At 39.5% G+C, this 16,181-nt stretch overlaps 1 protein-coding gene across 3 annotated transcripts in view; it reads left to right on the top strand.

Moving 5' to 3' along the window:
• The window catches only part of LOC136668527 (rap guanine nucleotide exchange factor 6-like), a 134,599-nt gene extending 119,841 nt beyond the window's left edge, over window positions 1-14,758 (top strand). For all 3 annotated transcript variants that reach the window (XM_066646098.1, XM_066646097.1, XM_066646096.1), the window contains 5 exons: window positions 1,119-1,250; window positions 5,215-5,425; window positions 7,324-7,808; window positions 9,240-9,512; window positions 10,634-14,758. In XM_066646098.1, the coding sequence (XP_066502195.1) occupies window positions 1,119-1,250; window positions 5,215-5,425; window positions 7,324-7,808; window positions 9,240-9,512; window positions 10,634-10,656 (1,124 nt within the window). In that variant the 3' untranslated portion in view covers window positions 10,657-14,758. The remainder of the gene's footprint in view (window positions 1-1,118; window positions 1,251-5,214; window positions 5,426-7,323; window positions 7,809-9,239; window positions 9,513-10,633) is intronic.
• The last annotated feature ends 1,423 nt before the right edge of the window (window positions 14,759-16,181 follow it).

Raw genomic sequence — 16,181 nt, 5'->3', positions numbered from 1 at the left:
ACACACAGTATACTTTATTTGGTTTTATTCTAATGTTGGGTGTTATTTGTTTGTTTGTTTGTTTTTTCCACAGTACTGTATTTTTATCTTATACATTTACATTAACAGAATTTAGCAGGTGCTCTTATCCAGAGAGACTCGATAAAAAAATACTTAGTGTTCAGACAGAATGTGTATCCTAGCTACTACAAATACGTTTAAGTCCAAACTCCTTGAGATCAGACGCTGCCACAACAAGAGCCAGTACTGATACAGAGAAAGGAACAAAACATAGTAAGTGCAATACACATCGTGTATTCAGTGCTCATACCTATAAAAGAAAGAGTTAAGCGCAGTAGGGTTGGTCAGTATAACGATAATAATGTGGACAGTATCTCAGATGTGTAGTGTGGCAAATTTCTGTTCTTCATTCATTATCTGTAACCGCTTATCCAATTTAGGGTCGCGGCGGGTCCAGAGCCTACCTGGAGTCATTGGGCGCAAAGCGGGAGTACACTCTGGAGGGGGCACCAGTCCTTCACAGGGCAACACAGACACACACACACATTCACTCACACACTCACACCTACGGACACTTTTGAGCCGCCAATCCGCACTCAAAAGTTGTCAGTTTAGTGCTGAGTTTAGGTTAAAAGAGAGAGGAAGAAAGCTGTAAACAGACACAATACTCACTTGACTTTGTGTTCACAGGTGTATGGCTTTATCCTCTATATATGTTTGTTTTAGGCGGTGTACTAAACTTCAAGTGCTTCTAAACAGTGTAGAACCGTCTTATTTCGCTTATTTTCAAACTTTTCTGTTCGTCCAGCACCAGTCGCTGAAATTTGCTCTCTCACAAATGGGTTTTTATCGTAAATAAGTGGTCGGTGTGCGCTGTCGGGCTGTGTTTAGCATTCAGAGCACCACTCCCCACGGTAATAACATATACTGCGATAATATTTTGAGACGGTTTTACAAAAGTTTGATACTGCCCATCTCTAAAGCTCAGTGTAAGTGCAATTCAGTCTGGGGATTAACTCTCATTCTTCAATCTGCTATAATTTTCCCCATGGAAATTTATTAGGATGCAGCAGACGATTCTTTTTTCTCAAAATCTGTGCCCTGTCTGTCCCCCTCAGTGAGTGCAACCAAATCCCAAGACTGTGGTCAGATGAACCTGTCTGGCTCCACATCGTCCCTGACCAGTGAGGCCAGCACCAGAGCCGGAGGGAGCGGAACGACGGGGGTAGGAGCCCGGAGCTACGGTATAGGTGGGGTTTTCCTCCATAAACAGATCCTGAAGATGACTCAGAGGGTCAGCAGGCAGGAAGAAGAGCAGGCTAGGGATGAGCTGAGAGAGACAGGCACAGAAGTGCATACACAGCGGCAGTCCTTCAGAAATCGCTTCCGTTCACCATTCAGGCTGCTGAGGGAGAGGAGCAGGTCCAGGGGCAGGCAGGAACAAGCAGGAGAGAGTGGTACCAGCACTAGACGGCCTGAAAATTCAGAGACAGTGGAGAAACAGAAAGTGGAAAAGCACAGGACCTTTGCATGGCTGCGCAAAAGGAGAAAAACTATTTGACCATGTGACATAGACAGGGAATCTTTCAAAATCAAATTTCATGCAAGAATTTTAGAATAAACCCTTTACCCTTTATAGAGTAAAGTACCTTTTGGGGAGTCAGTGGAGAAAGTGAGAATGAAGTCAACAAAAGTGCTTTAAGGCAGTTAAAATGCCAGTGTTATTCAAACTGTTGAAGCTTGTTGCCTAATGTTTTGCTATATTTTATACTGTTTATTTTACTCTCTTGTGCATTCGTGGACAAAAGTATCAGAGGTTAAATCAACTGTTGGCTTAGTCACCCCTTTGCATTGCTCAGGAAGGACTGGGTTATCTGAGGCAAGCCACGCCATTGTTTCTTAACTTCTGCTGTGCATAGTTTAATGTTTTCCCTGCTCTGATATGTATGATCCACATTTTCAGCTGATTAACAAGGGTTTTGTCTGTGTTGCCACTGAAAAACAAGAGCACAGGGGTATTCCAGGACCACAGATTACCCCCCTCCAACCCACCCACCCTTGTTGAAATCAAAACTAGTGTGGAAAATTAATGTTGTATAATCTGTGACGTTTTATCGTTTGAGGAATAAAAGGCCTAATATTCCCTTTGGAAAGGTCAGTCAGTGATAATTAGTGTTAAGCATTTTTAAAGATTTATATATCAAGCAGCACTTGCACAAGGATAACCTTACTACATTTTGTGGCTTATTATTGGGATAAGATCAAAAGCAAGTATTAACCACACATACACCGTGCATTATGAGCACCTCCTTGTTTCTACACTCACAATCTATTCTCTTAGCTCCACTGACCAGACAGGAGCACTCTGTAGTTCTACAATTACAGACTGTTGTCTATCACTTCCTCTGCATACTTTGTTTGCTCCTTTTCACCCTATTCTTCTATGGTCAGGACCACCATAGAACAGGTTTGATTTGAATGGTTTTTAAACACATGGTGTCCACTCGCTCTCTGCTTTGTTAGAACCACCTCGTTGAGACCTACTTTGTAGATGTAAAATCAGACAGTTTTTGTTGGTTTTCCTCTAATCATCAGTGGACACAGGACGCTGCCCACAAGAGACTGTTGGCTGATTGGTGGACTACTGTCAGTCCAGCAGGGACACTGAGGATTTTAAAAACTCCAGCTGCCCTGATGTGTCTGATCCACTCATATCAGTGCAACACACACTAAAACAACGCCACCATGTCGATGTCACTGCAGCATCCAAATCATATCTGCCCTGTGTTCATCCTGTGGACGTCCTGACCATTGAAGAACAAGGTGAAAGGGAGCAAGCGAAGTATGCAGAGCAAGAGATGGGCTACAGTCTATAATTGTAGAACTACACAGTTCTCCTGTCTGGTCAGTGGAGCTGAGAGAATGGAATGTTAGTGTAGAAACAAGCAGGTGGTCATAATAAACAAAATTAATTAATTAATTACGCTTTCAAATATAATAATTAACTCAAAAGGGAACAAACAAAACATATCGTCCATGTTTTGTTTGTTTGTTTGTTTTAAAGCTTTGTTTTGTCTACTTTATTTACCCCAGAGACACTTTTTTAATTAATTTGGCTAATCAGCTGTGTACTAGTTTGTTTTATTTCACTTATATGAAATGATAAACTGCGATGTCCTGTGTTCACAAACAAAGGTAGAAACAAGGGAAGCTTATGTTTTTCTCTGTTGAGGGAATAGATCAGCAATAGTGTTTAAAGTGGCAGTAGGTAGTAATGAACATACAGTTCTAGTTTTCATTCTGTTGCTCTTAATGTTGACAATGTAGTGCTTGGAAACTCATTATGGTCCTGAAAAAGTATAGAATTCACTAAATTGTATTTGGCTTCTTTTGGGCTTCCAAATGTTGTTTGTAAATGTTGTTTATATTAGTAACGGTTTGGTCTCAGATTTGAACAATAATAGCCAAAGGTCTTATCATTCGTCTTTATAACCGTTAAATGGTAAAAACTAGATGCTGAGAGCCTCCATTGCTACTTTCACACAGCAAATAAAAGTGGCCCAAATTTTATTTCTGATAAGATCTGATCTGATCTTTTTTCTTTGTTCTGCTGTTCACACGGTCTATAACGAGACCTACATCTGACGTAACGCTGAACAGATTGAGCTCCTAACCTGACCCACGGGGCAAAATTCTCGATGCTTCAGAGTCACTAACCAGAAGCAGATATCAGTCAGAAATGACAGCACTTCCACAACAATTTTTTAAATGAAGGAATCGGACGGGAATGCTGTTTAATTGTGCAGCACTGTCACAAAACGACCCTTTTATTAATTCCAAATGAGCTCTGTGTTAAAAACAGAGTATCAATTAAAGACTTTAAAGAATATTAAAACATTTCACAAGTGTAAAGTTGCTGGGTCTCCTTCAAACACAAGGCCTCCAAAGAGGATATGAGCACCAGCATGAATTTAATATTTCCCTGATCCTTATTTAAGCAGCTTCATACCGACATGAACAATATGAAACTGATTAAGAACTACTAAGAAAGAAGCTCTTCTTGTGTTTGTTTTGAAAAAAAACTTAATACAAGTTTTACTTTCTCATAAATATGCGACAGGATCCTGGATTAAGAAGTTTTAACAAAACACAACAGAAATGCTTTGACCAGTCTGTTTCCGTGTCCTAAACAACTCAAAACAAAAACGCTTTGGACCGTAGTCTGCTGATCACTTTCAATGGCCACAGTGACGTAAAAATCACATGAATTCCAATCTGGGCGTTCAGACAGTCACATTGCCACAGATTGGATTAAAGATTCAATGCGAGTCCAATTTCAATGTGATTCGTGCTGTTCACACAGCCACAAAAATGACAAATCTGTGCCACGTATGAAGAAACAGATCGGATTTAGGCCTCTTGTTACCTCCTGTGTGAACGTAGCCTAATCCATTCGCAGTCCTCTTTACAGGCATGTCAGGAACGTGTGAGTGCGCCTACGTGATGCACCTAGGTTCAGATGAGTGTCCCACCATTTAAAATATTTGCTATGGTTGTTGGGGCGGCACGGTGGCGCAGCAGGTAGTGTCACAGTCACACAGCTCCAGGAACCTGGAGGTTGTGGGTTCGATTCCCGCTCCGGGTGACTGTCTGTGAGGAGTTGGTGTGTTCTCCCCGTGTCCGCGTGGGTTTCCTCCGGGTGCTCCGGTTTCCTCCCACAGTCCAAAAACACACGTTGCAGGTGGATTGGCGACTCGAAAGTGTCCGTAGGTGTGAGTGAATGTGTGTGTGTCTGTGTTGCCCTGTGAAGGACTGGCGTCCCCTCCGGGGTGTATTCCCGCCTTGCGCCCAATGATTCCAGGTAGGCTCTGGACCCCCCGCAACCCTAAGTTGGATAAGCGGTTACAGATAATGGATGGATGCTATGGTTGTTACCCTACTGAATTATAATCTTGTGTATTTGACAAATTGTTTAACATGTGGGATGTATCCTCATCTTCCATTTTGTGATCGGCGTTTGTTTTTACATAGAAAGTATTAAATGCTGCAGATGCACAAATTCTAGTATAGACTTCTAAGTGTTTAAATGGTAATATATAAAAAGTATCAACCTGACCTTGTTTAATTGGACAGCATGCTTTAAACATGGGTAGACAGTGTAATATGGGACCTTTGATGTGTATGTATACATATTTCTGTGTGTTTGTGTGGCAGGTTATGCTTTGATGCCATCGGGCAGGTCGGATCACTCAGATTCAAGCCACAGTGAGATTTCCTCTCGCTCCAGCATTGTTAGCAACTGCTCAGTGGACTCCATGCCTACAGGACCTTCAGAAGAGCAGCGCTGTGGCAGCAAAGCCATTGGGCAGCCGGAAACGTCGCTACACACACACCCTGCCTCGGACCACTGCCAACCCTGCACAAGGTACTAAATCTCTCTCTCTCCCACACTTATTTAAAAATGTAAAGATCAGATGTATCAATACTGTGGTGTTGATCCATTGACCTACCCCTTACGCTCTGTCCCAGCCTGCCTCAGCACAATAAAGTTTTTTTCAGTCGAGCCTCAAGCTGTTAAAAGAATGCATCCAGCTCTAGTGCATTAAACAGGGCTGTTTTATTGGGCCTGTGTGTTTTACTGTATATCCTGATGGATTAACAATGTATCTGCTTTTTTATGTGAGCTGCGGATTTTAATTCTTGCAGAGGAAGGAGCCTTTTGTTTTTTAATAGAGAGAGGCTATGAACTGAGCTCTTTCACAAGCTGCATCAAATAAACAGTTAATGATTGAGCTTTTGTGTACCCAGGCAGCTTTTCACTGCTTGCTTTAATATCTCACACCAAGATTCTGTGGATTTATTGAAATATTGTTTATTTGTGTCCACAGTAAAGTATGCAAAGGGAAACCAGCTCAGCTAAATAGGGTTTCATGATCTCAGGCGAGGTTGTGCACAAGAAGTCTGTTTCACAGATACGTTGCCAGACATAAATCCTAACAAAAATTTATTGCTTTGACCATAACCTTTTTTTTTTTTTTACAACGCCCGGAGCATACACCAGTGCCTCCAAACCTATTAAATTGGAACAGGTAACCTTGCAACTTTGTGGCAAGGTGACTAACAGAAAGCTTGGTCCAGGCTTTCACATAACATTCAGGCAGTATACTCAGATGTGGACAGTCTGTATTTTGCATTAAAAAAAGATGCATCGGTATTGTAACATACTTGTTGGGATATTTATGATTTTTTAAAATTTTACATAACCAGCAATTTTGCTTAGTAAGTGCATGTTATTATGGAACAGGGGTGTTTATTAACTCCAAAGAAGGAAGTATAGGAATACTACTGTAACCATGTAAAATATGTAGTAGCTAAGAAAGGGAATAAACCGCCTAGAAACATGTAGGGCTGGACAATATGGGCAAAATTTATATCACGATATAGTTCTTAATTTTGGTCAATACGATATAATTACGAAATCGATCTGAACAGTATGCAATCGACTGATAAACTTCCAAGAACAAACAAGAAACATGAGATCACAATTTAAATATAAACGTGTGGGATTTGTTAGTGTTATTACTTTTAAACAAAATTTTAAATTGAGTGCACTGAACTGCAACTGTGCCCTGCAATTAATGTCAGTCAGTGACAGATGTTTAGTTTAGGGTCATACCAAATGTCAGGGTGGGTGAAAGTGCGTTAGTGGGAGGGGTGTAATTTTTTGTGGGTGGGCCTGAGTGGATTTTATTTATTTTTTAAGATATATTTGGAGAAATTGCTGAAAAGTGAAAAAGTGAATAAACAGAGTTGTCCAAAATAAATAAATAACTTTGTTAACGAAACATTTTATATTGTGATATATATTGATATTGGATTATTACACAGCCCTAGAGATTAGGTTAAAGTTAGATTAAGTGAAATAAAATAAGTGGAATAGAAAATAGCTATGATGCGCATAAGCACGACATTAGTTAAGGTGAAAAGAGACAACAAGTATTTGTTTGTCTCAAGCTATGGTGTCACAGTCAGAGTGGCACCTCTGGATGAAGCAAAATAACGTGATTTTTGATCGCCCTTGAGCATAGCCTTTAGCAACCAGCTAATGTTAGCTAACACCTGATAGAATAGAATATGGTTGATATGGAGTGCATTTAATGCAAGACTTAAATTAAATGATTCCTTTTTTGGGAAAGTGACCCATAATGTTTAAAGATGATAGGGTGAGATAATGTTTGTGTTCTTAAACTGACTGAATTATTAGGGTAGATGTCATTTCATATAGAGTGGAATAATATTGATGAACCAATTGTATTTTTTTAGTTCATCCTTGGTGAGGCATTCGGTGACCAGAGGTTCCACCTTCACCTCTTCCACCAGCGCTGAGGAGCTCACCCCTGACCACACCTCCATCTCTGAGGCTGCAGATAGTGGGCGTGGCAGCTGGACATCCTGCTCCAGCAACTCCCATGACAACTTTCAGAACCTGCATGCTCAGAGGACCTTGGACCTAATGAACCACAGGCATCTTCCAATGGGCAGCCCAATCGCCGAGGTGGAGGCGGGGCCGAGCTGGCCAGATGACCGGGCGCCTGGGAGCAGCAGGAATTCTGAGGACAGTTCAGATCTGAACCACTCCAGACAGAGTTGGGCTTCCTCCAGCTCGCTCTCCGACACCTACGAGGGAAGCTACGGCACCATTAAGCGCAAAGCTGCAGAGCACTCGGGTCAGGGAGAAACCACCAATGGACAAAGCACAGACTCTGCGTACAAAACGGTCACCTCAAGCACAGAGAAAGGACTCATAGGTGAGGGGCTTTCAGCAACATCCAAGGAGGCGTGCTTCCGGTCCCCTGCAGATGTTGTGTTGTTATGAAAGACATCAGCAGATTTGATTCACATTTATCCACACTTAAAAAGCTCTCAAATTTCACCTAATTCTACTTCAGATGTGTCTTTTGTGGAGCTTCTGCTTTTTTTAGGCTTCTGCTGCTTTTGAGTTTATCTTTCAAAATTCAGGGTCTTTTCTAATCCGAAGGCCTTTACGCACCAAACACGGTACAAAAATATGAAACATTTGGAAAGATATATTTTTCTTACCAAAACGATGCAAGCAACACATTTGGAAGGACACACACTCCTCACAAAGTGCCAATTCCTCCCTCTCCTTTAATGATTCCAGGTTGATTCTAAAAGTTTCTTACAATACAAGTAAGAATTACATTTGGTCCTTAACAAGGTAATTTTTCATGCAGTTATTTTATGACACAATGACCTCAACCAAAGTCAAATTGCAGTTAAATTAATATCTATTCATTCGTTTATAAAACCACAATGACTCAGAATTCCTATTCTCACCTTCCAAAAATGGTAGGAGCACAGACTTTCACCGCTTCATTCAGGTGGAACTTTATAATGAGTGCTTTCTCTTGTATTGTTGGACATTGCTAACCCAATATGAGCCGTTAGCCCTGTATCTGACAAAGCACAGAATTACAGTCGACTCATACCTTGAATAAAAGTCCTACTTTTGTGCTTTGTATTTATTTGATACTGTTCAACATAAGTTAAGGTTTCATATCACGTTTGTAAAAATTGGACAGGGGTGGCACGGTGGTGCTACAGGCAGTATAGGGTCTTAAGGTTGTGGGTTTGAACCTTACTCTGGGTCACTATCTCTGAGGAGTGTAGTGTATTCTCTCTGTGTCTGCATGAGTTTCCTCCAGAAGCTTTGGTTTCCTCCTGCAGTCCAAAAAAAAATGCTGGTAGGTGGATTGGCCTTCCAAAAGTGTTCACAAGTGAATGTGTAAGTGTGTGATGCCGTGATGAACTGGTGCCCCATCCATGGTGTGCTACTACTTTGCACCCTGTGACTCCAAGTAGGATTCGGACCCTGAATGTTTCACCTTTGGTACATCATTTGAAAAACGAAGGGATATTGGATGCGTAAAGGCCACTCGTTTTGTAATAAAAGAACCCTCAAACATAAACATGCTGGCTACAAATCTGCTGCTGCCTTCACTGTCGCATGCTGTGAATGTCTTTTCATTTCTTTTAAGTGGTCTGTTATTGTGTGAACATTTCATTAATTTACGTGCTCCATTTTTTTTTCTGTTTTGTTTGCTGTCTGTTTTTCTTCTACCCTTCTGGACACCATCACTCCTGTCCCCCTCCCTTCCTCTCCCATTGTCCCACCCCCCTCTCCCTCTTTTCCACCCTGTTTCCCGGCGGCCTGGCAGTGTACTGTGTAACCTCGCCCTGCAAGGACGATAGGTACAGGGCCCCACCCCCGACTCCTCCCGGCTACCAGGGCCTGGCCTTGGGCGACGAGGAAGGAGCACTGCGGCCGCCTAATTTAAAGCCGCCCGACTATAGCGTGGCCTTGCAAAGGTCCAAGCTGCTTCAGAGCCCCGGCGCGCTGACTGATGCGCGAAGACTGGCAGCCGCTCAACGTGGCACTCTCGCACGACCTCCCAGTGTAATCCTCCAGGCTCTAGCAGATAGCGAGGAGGGTATGTGCTCCAAAAGCCCCGAATCGGCATGGCAAGCATGGCATGCCTACTTCCTGGTGCAACTGTAGATCATACCATATCAGTCAAAAGCTTGGACACAACTATACTTAGAAGTGTTTTTTTTTAGATACAACCACATGATAATGAGCTTGTCAGTCAATTACATTCAATTTTCACAACGGGAATTATGCAGGGACAAACATTATGTTACATTAAGCCCGCATCTTCAAAATAACAACATGTATTCTCTCATAGCCTCGTTTATCTGGGAGCACACTTGGCATTTCCTCATAAAACTTTTTGAAAAGCCACTTGGGTTGCTTTTCCAACAGCGCTGAGACGTTTGTTTCCTGTTTACTACATCCTCCAGCACGTTCTATTTTCATACACAGGCATAAGATTTTTTTTTTCCTCCCCCTTTTGTGTTTGTCTTTGAAATGAATTTCAAGCATTTCAACAACATGTCTAAGATTTTAGAATAACATCCATCCTGCCAGCAGTGTCCAAACTTCTTACTGATGTTGTATGTGTTGTTCTGAGTTGTTCTGACTTGAAGTGAACCCATGTTGCGTGGGTTATAAAAGAAATCGAGAAATTCCACCGATTTATCAAAAAATGTCTGCATATTTCAATTAATCAGAAGTCAGTAAATTAATTCAGGGCGGTTTGACGTGAAACTGTTAATTGGACAAACTCTTACCAGCTCTAATTTTTGTAGGAAATTAGGAACTGGGGTTGGAGGATTGTGGTGGGGTGGGTTGAGGTTTGGGGAGATTAAATTCATCTGAAAAGAAGCACCATCAAACGCCTCTGAATGTTTCATATGCAGACAATTTGAACTAAATCACTGGAAGTCTCTTTTAACTTCGGGTCTGAGGAATGTTTTACTGAAGCCTCAGAACAGGTTCATTTGTGACAGGAGGATATTTAAAATGCATCTGTCCTCAATATAGAAAACAAGATTCTTTTAAAAACAGTCACAACCCATTGCTTGAAGCTGGCAAGCTTTCTCTGTTTGATGTCCAAATGTGTTCAGTCTGTTTTTTAATTGCTGAAGGTTTGATGTGCTTTATCTTTGTCGTCTCACTCAGATGTGCTTTTCCTCTCTGTCTCTTTTGCAGATGAGCAGGTGTCCGCTGTGTGACCTCCGCAGTGTGTGGACACGGGGTCAAAAGTGTGAGGACAGCTCTATAAGCTAAATCCTTTCATTTAGAGCACAATCTCTCACCACCGACAAACAGTGCCACAAAGACCTGTGCGATCCCAGTCAAATTTGTCTTGTTTTTACGCCATTTTTACACGTTTTTTTTTTATCCACAGACCGCCTGTCTTTGAAAAAACTGCACACTAAAATATGACGCCACAGAGGAATCTTTCCATTTTGTATTCTGTTTTGTGGAGCAGATGAATGCTTTGTGTTTAGCTGTATATTGATTTGGACCAAGTGGCCAGTTCTTCTTTTTTTTTTTGCCGATGAACAAAGTGTATTGCAGCGTTTACATTTTAATTTTATTCTTTGAACATGTGCAAGACGAATGGAAACTGCCTTTTTTTTATGCAGTTGGTAAACAGAATCTTGATGATTTAGAAATGCCTTGCTAAGCTTGTCTGAGTACTTTTTCCTCAACTGTACCTCATTAAATGCTAAGCTCCAAGTGACACTCCTCCAAAATTAAGGGGAAAAAAAACACAGGATTATCAGACTTAAAGGAACACTAGGTATTATTTTCTTAGGCTCTCCATACTGTTGTAGAATGTAATTCACTTTTACAGCACTCTGCTGAAATCGGGGAGAGAGGGAGGGAGCGGGTGGTTTCCTACCCTCCTCCAGAAGTTATATAGTGCTGTTTCCGCCGTGCTGAACCCGGAGTAGCAACGTCAGAGGCTCTTTTCTCCCTATTACGGGTTAATTAAAGATCACAATCGTTTTGAAGCTGTAATTTTAAGGTAAAAATACTACCTAGTGTTTCTTTAAAAGATTCCAAACCAGAACAGTTTTTGAATGTGTGTGATTAAATAATCAGTGTTTTACCTGGTTCTCTAGTGAAAAGATTCAGTAGCACAAACACAAATGAAGCAGATCAACACTGCGCTGGAGGCAGCACGACCCTCGCTTGTGCTTTTAACCTAGAGCAATATTCCAACTAATTAATAAAGCTGTAGGTAGTGATCTTAGGATCTAAAGTTAACCATATATTCAGCACCCATCCACTTCACGAGTATGCTGTAAGTCCTACATGGATGTTTACAAAATGGAAGTGTGCTTAACCAAATGCCAGCATATGTATGGGGCCAGTTCATTCTTGTCAGAATAGGTGTTATTTCTCTAATGTTGTTAGGGAATTCCTCAGATTGTGCTTCCTTAGCGGGCGGGAATGACTTGGTTTTGCTAGAAATGTTGACATTCTCTTGTTTTGTTGATGGAGCTATAATCATAGGCGTATACTTAGAAAGGTCTGGTCTGGGGATATGGAACATTCTGTATTTTCGAGGAGTATCACTTTAATAGCATCTCAGGCAATTGTGCATGTCACCGTTCAACTCAGATGCTCCAACTGCTTTGTAATTCGGAGACCAAAATTATTAGGTACTTCTGTGGTGCACTGCTGTGTTGCGTGTCTAATAAACTATGCTTTAGAACTTAATAGGAGTCGATGGAAAAACAAAAAAGCTTCGCTGCTATAAAATATTAAACATTTGCTACTTTTATTGCAGCTGACTGCAATGGCACTGTAGAATCGTAATAGTGATTCAAATTAGGCATGCATCCGGATCTTAAGGGTTTAGCTTTTAGATGCTGAACTCTTTGAGTGTGTTTACAGTGATTCTTACAATTTGTTTACAGTGTTCATTGGAGCTAGCTGTTGTCTATTGACGGATGTCTAAATGAACTGTATTGTTTTACTGTGCAAGGATTTCTTTTTTTTTCCTTTTTTTTGTAAGCAATAAAAATTGTGTAGATGCAGCATTGTTGCCCAGCGAAATGTACCTCATGCTCGGTTTTAAATGATATTCAATCTGCCACTCCTTCTGTTGTACATAATTGCAAAGAGGAACAAATCTTGCTTGTCAAAGGAAAATATATTTATATGGTAGATGTGCATTTTCATTCCTCGTTAGTTTACTGCCCTTTTAACATTTTGTATAGTATTTTAAAAATACTGGTGTAATGTTGTTGCTTCCTGCAAGTATATAAATAATATATGTACAGTACGTTGTAACTAATTCTTACTTATTTAGGGTTAAAGAGAGAGGCATTGTATTATACCAAGGGATAAAACTGGACTGGAGTATTACATATTCAGCCTGTTTTTTTTTTTTCCTCCTCTTCATGGCTTTACAAGCAAATGACTTGAATATTCACACATATATATGTATATGTATGTGTGTGTGTGTGTGTGTGTGTGTGTGTGTGTGTGTGTATCACTCACACAATCCGCCTTTCCAGGAAAGAAATTTAAGGACAAAGAAATGATTTCCAATGTTTTTAGTGGCTAACTTGACTTGAGGTGTATTTAAAAATTTCATGCCTGCAACACAATGAAAATAGGTGGGACAGAGGCTGTTTTACTGATGTAGCAGCATCATTTTGCTGAAATAACCATGGACATCCCAGGAATAGATTTTACCTCAATGGCAGCACATATCTCTCTAAAATCCCAATATGCGCTTAACAATCATGCACTTTTCCCCTTTCGCTGATAACAGTCTAAATTGCTCCTTTTGTCTATAACATGAACTGTGTTCCCAAAATCAAACTGGAACTCAGACTCGTCTGAATACAGTACACGTTTCCACTGGCTGGACCATCTGAGATGAGCTTGGGCCCGGAGAACTTCACATATAGATTTTTGCTTGCATAATATATTTTTAGGTCGCATTTCTTGATGCAAATGCCAACGGTTTTCTAAAGTACTCCTGAGCCCATGTGGCTGTAGTAATCGCAGTAGCTTTACGGTTCTTTGTGCAGTGCCATCTGAGGGCTTGACGATGACACATTCAGCATATTCAGCAGTCGTGTGCAGCTGTGCCATGATTGGAGATTTCTCTGGATTCCCTGATTCTTTCATAGTGTTTTCTATTTTGTGGTAGTGCTGCGCTAAATTGCAGTCTTCCTTTGAGAAATGTTTCTTTTGAACTGATTGACAATGCTCTTTCAAAGTGTAGCTAAACCCAGTGAGACATGACCCATCTGTGCTTGCAAAATCTGGCATGAATGCTCAACTTTATCCTTGTATCTTTACCCTCACGTGGTGTAACAATTTAAAACGGTATGAATTCAATGTATAAACTTTTCACTTTTGTTTTGCCCTTGTCCCATTTTGTGTTGCCGACGTTACATAAAAAATATATTTATAAAATTGTACCAAATAGATTAGGTCAAGGAAAACATTGGAAATCTTTCCTTTGTACTTTATTCTGTTAAATAAAAATTCAAGAGTATTATTAACAAGCCACAGATTCATGCTTTAATCACATTTGACAAAACATCTCGACTTTTCCTAAAACAGGGTTTATTCCTAATCATATATAAATTTTACATATATTTTGTGCTTTGTTGTAAATTAATCTTGCTGATCATGTATAGCTGAAAAGAGTCATATATAAAGTCTGTATTTTCAATATTTTATTAAAATAAAATACAAGGTTATGATTGTCGCACCACTCTGTTGCCTGGCAGAAATCATACCTCCTTTAATGTGTTCCTATATTTGTGCCCATTTAATTATTTACCAAAAATGTTGAGAAAAAAAAAAGTTGGTTCTCTTAATAATAATAATAATAATACACTTTTTAATGTCAGAGCATTTGATTAGCAAGAAAAAAACATGCTTGTGTAATTTGTCAACATCTTCAATCTAGGTTTTTTTTGTTTTGTTTTTTTTTGTTTTTTTTAAATGTGTGTTGCCACATTTGAGTCAAAGTGAAACTCTTGAGTGAACTCTTGAGACCCCTTCAATGTATTGCCTTAAATGGTGAATGTTTACATATAAAAATGTGGTGTTAAACTAAATCACTTAAAAAAAAAAAAAAAAAAAAAAAAATTCTATATTTTAAGTCACTATAAGTCACGGGCACAGGTAAAGTCAGATTGCTGGCCTCTCTTCATTCAGACACATGATGGACCACAGGAACCTGGTGTAGATATTTCCTTTAATCTTTTCTCATTCATATGAAAGCTGTAGAAAATCGTGTACATAATCCTTTCAAACCGTTTTCAAATAAAAAAGCAAATCTCTAAACTCATCCAGGAAAATTTATTGAGTTTAATTTTTGGAAGTGGATATATTTGTTTGAAACTCAAATTAATCCATTGAAATGATGGATAAGGTTTAATAAATCCACTGTTAATGCAAACATTAAAAATTGTTGTATAAATATAAATAAATCAAAGTTTTTTGCCGAATTACCAAAAACAGTGATAAATTAGTCATCTTATTCTAACGTTCCCTGTTGTGGTTTTGTTATGGAGGGTTTATTCCATTTGTTACACAAGTGTCATGCTTATGGAACCATTTTCCCATTAATATGTCCCTACACCACACATTGGGCAATGATAAAATTGAAATAATAATAAAATATCTTGCTACTCTTTCAAAAATTAGATTTGAACTTGAACAATGTGTGGTCAGGGAAATACACTTTGGCCTTGTTCCCAGACAGGAATTGACATAGTCCTGGACTATGTTCTCTTTTAAATGAAAAATCGCAATTCATTATGATTTGGAGTCCAGGACTAGGCTTAATCCTTGTCTGTGAAACTATCTTTAAATCAACAAAAGCCTCACACCCACACCCTTCTTGCTGCTTAACATTCGATATGGAATACTACTATAAGGATTTGATTATATTCCACCACATAAACATCACTGAGGTCATTTGCTGATGTTGGGATATTAATTCAGAATAACACAGTTTAATTAAGAGCAATGAAATGTAGATTCACATAATGGATCCAGCTAATATGCTCACAATTGGGTTCAGCAAGGCTTTAGCTACTATTTTTGCCAGCTGTTTTGTAGTTCTCTAAATTACAATCAATTGTGAAAAATTACACATTCCTTTGTCTTTTTTTCTGATTTCCCAGTCCCAGTTTTTTAGAAAGACCATATCCTGTATTTCCTTTAATTTTTTTACCAATTAATGTTAGTGAGTGGCATATTTTTCTTTGAGAGAATGATTAAAAAAGGTGACACAAATGGTCATTAATGCAAAGCACAATAGCAACCCCTGTGGAATGTTCATTAAATGTGATCAAATCTGATCAAATTCCTAACTGAGTGAGTGAGTGTGTGATTTCGCATGTATGTGAGTGAGTGCATCACAAACCAGTTCCACAAGTTGCTTTGCATCGTACGTGATATTCATAGGGACGGTAGTAATAAGGACAGTGATAAAATGTAATATAATTTGATGCTTAAAACACGTCTTATTTCTAATTATTTTCCAACCTCACCACACACTATACACAGACTTCATTAATAACCATGAACCGTTCAATAGGGAGAACATAGCGTCAATTTCAAATGAAAAACGTACCGCCATTTTTGTCCATTTTTTTGTTTATTAAATCTTTTGAACACAGAAGATTCACATTGTGACAAAATTTCATGTTCAAAAATGACTTAAGAATAAAATCTTTTCACATTGACATCCTTTTACGAATGT

Source organism: Hoplias malabaricus, chromosome 15 (genome assembly GCF_029633855.1).
Source record: "Hoplias malabaricus isolate fHopMal1 chromosome 15, fHopMal1.hap1, whole genome shotgun sequence".
Taxonomy (NCBI): Eukaryota; Metazoa; Chordata; class Actinopteri; order Characiformes; family Erythrinidae; genus Hoplias; species Hoplias malabaricus.
The sequence above is the reverse complement of the archived record's forward strand: the minus strand, read 5'-3'. Positions and strand labels throughout refer to the sequence as shown.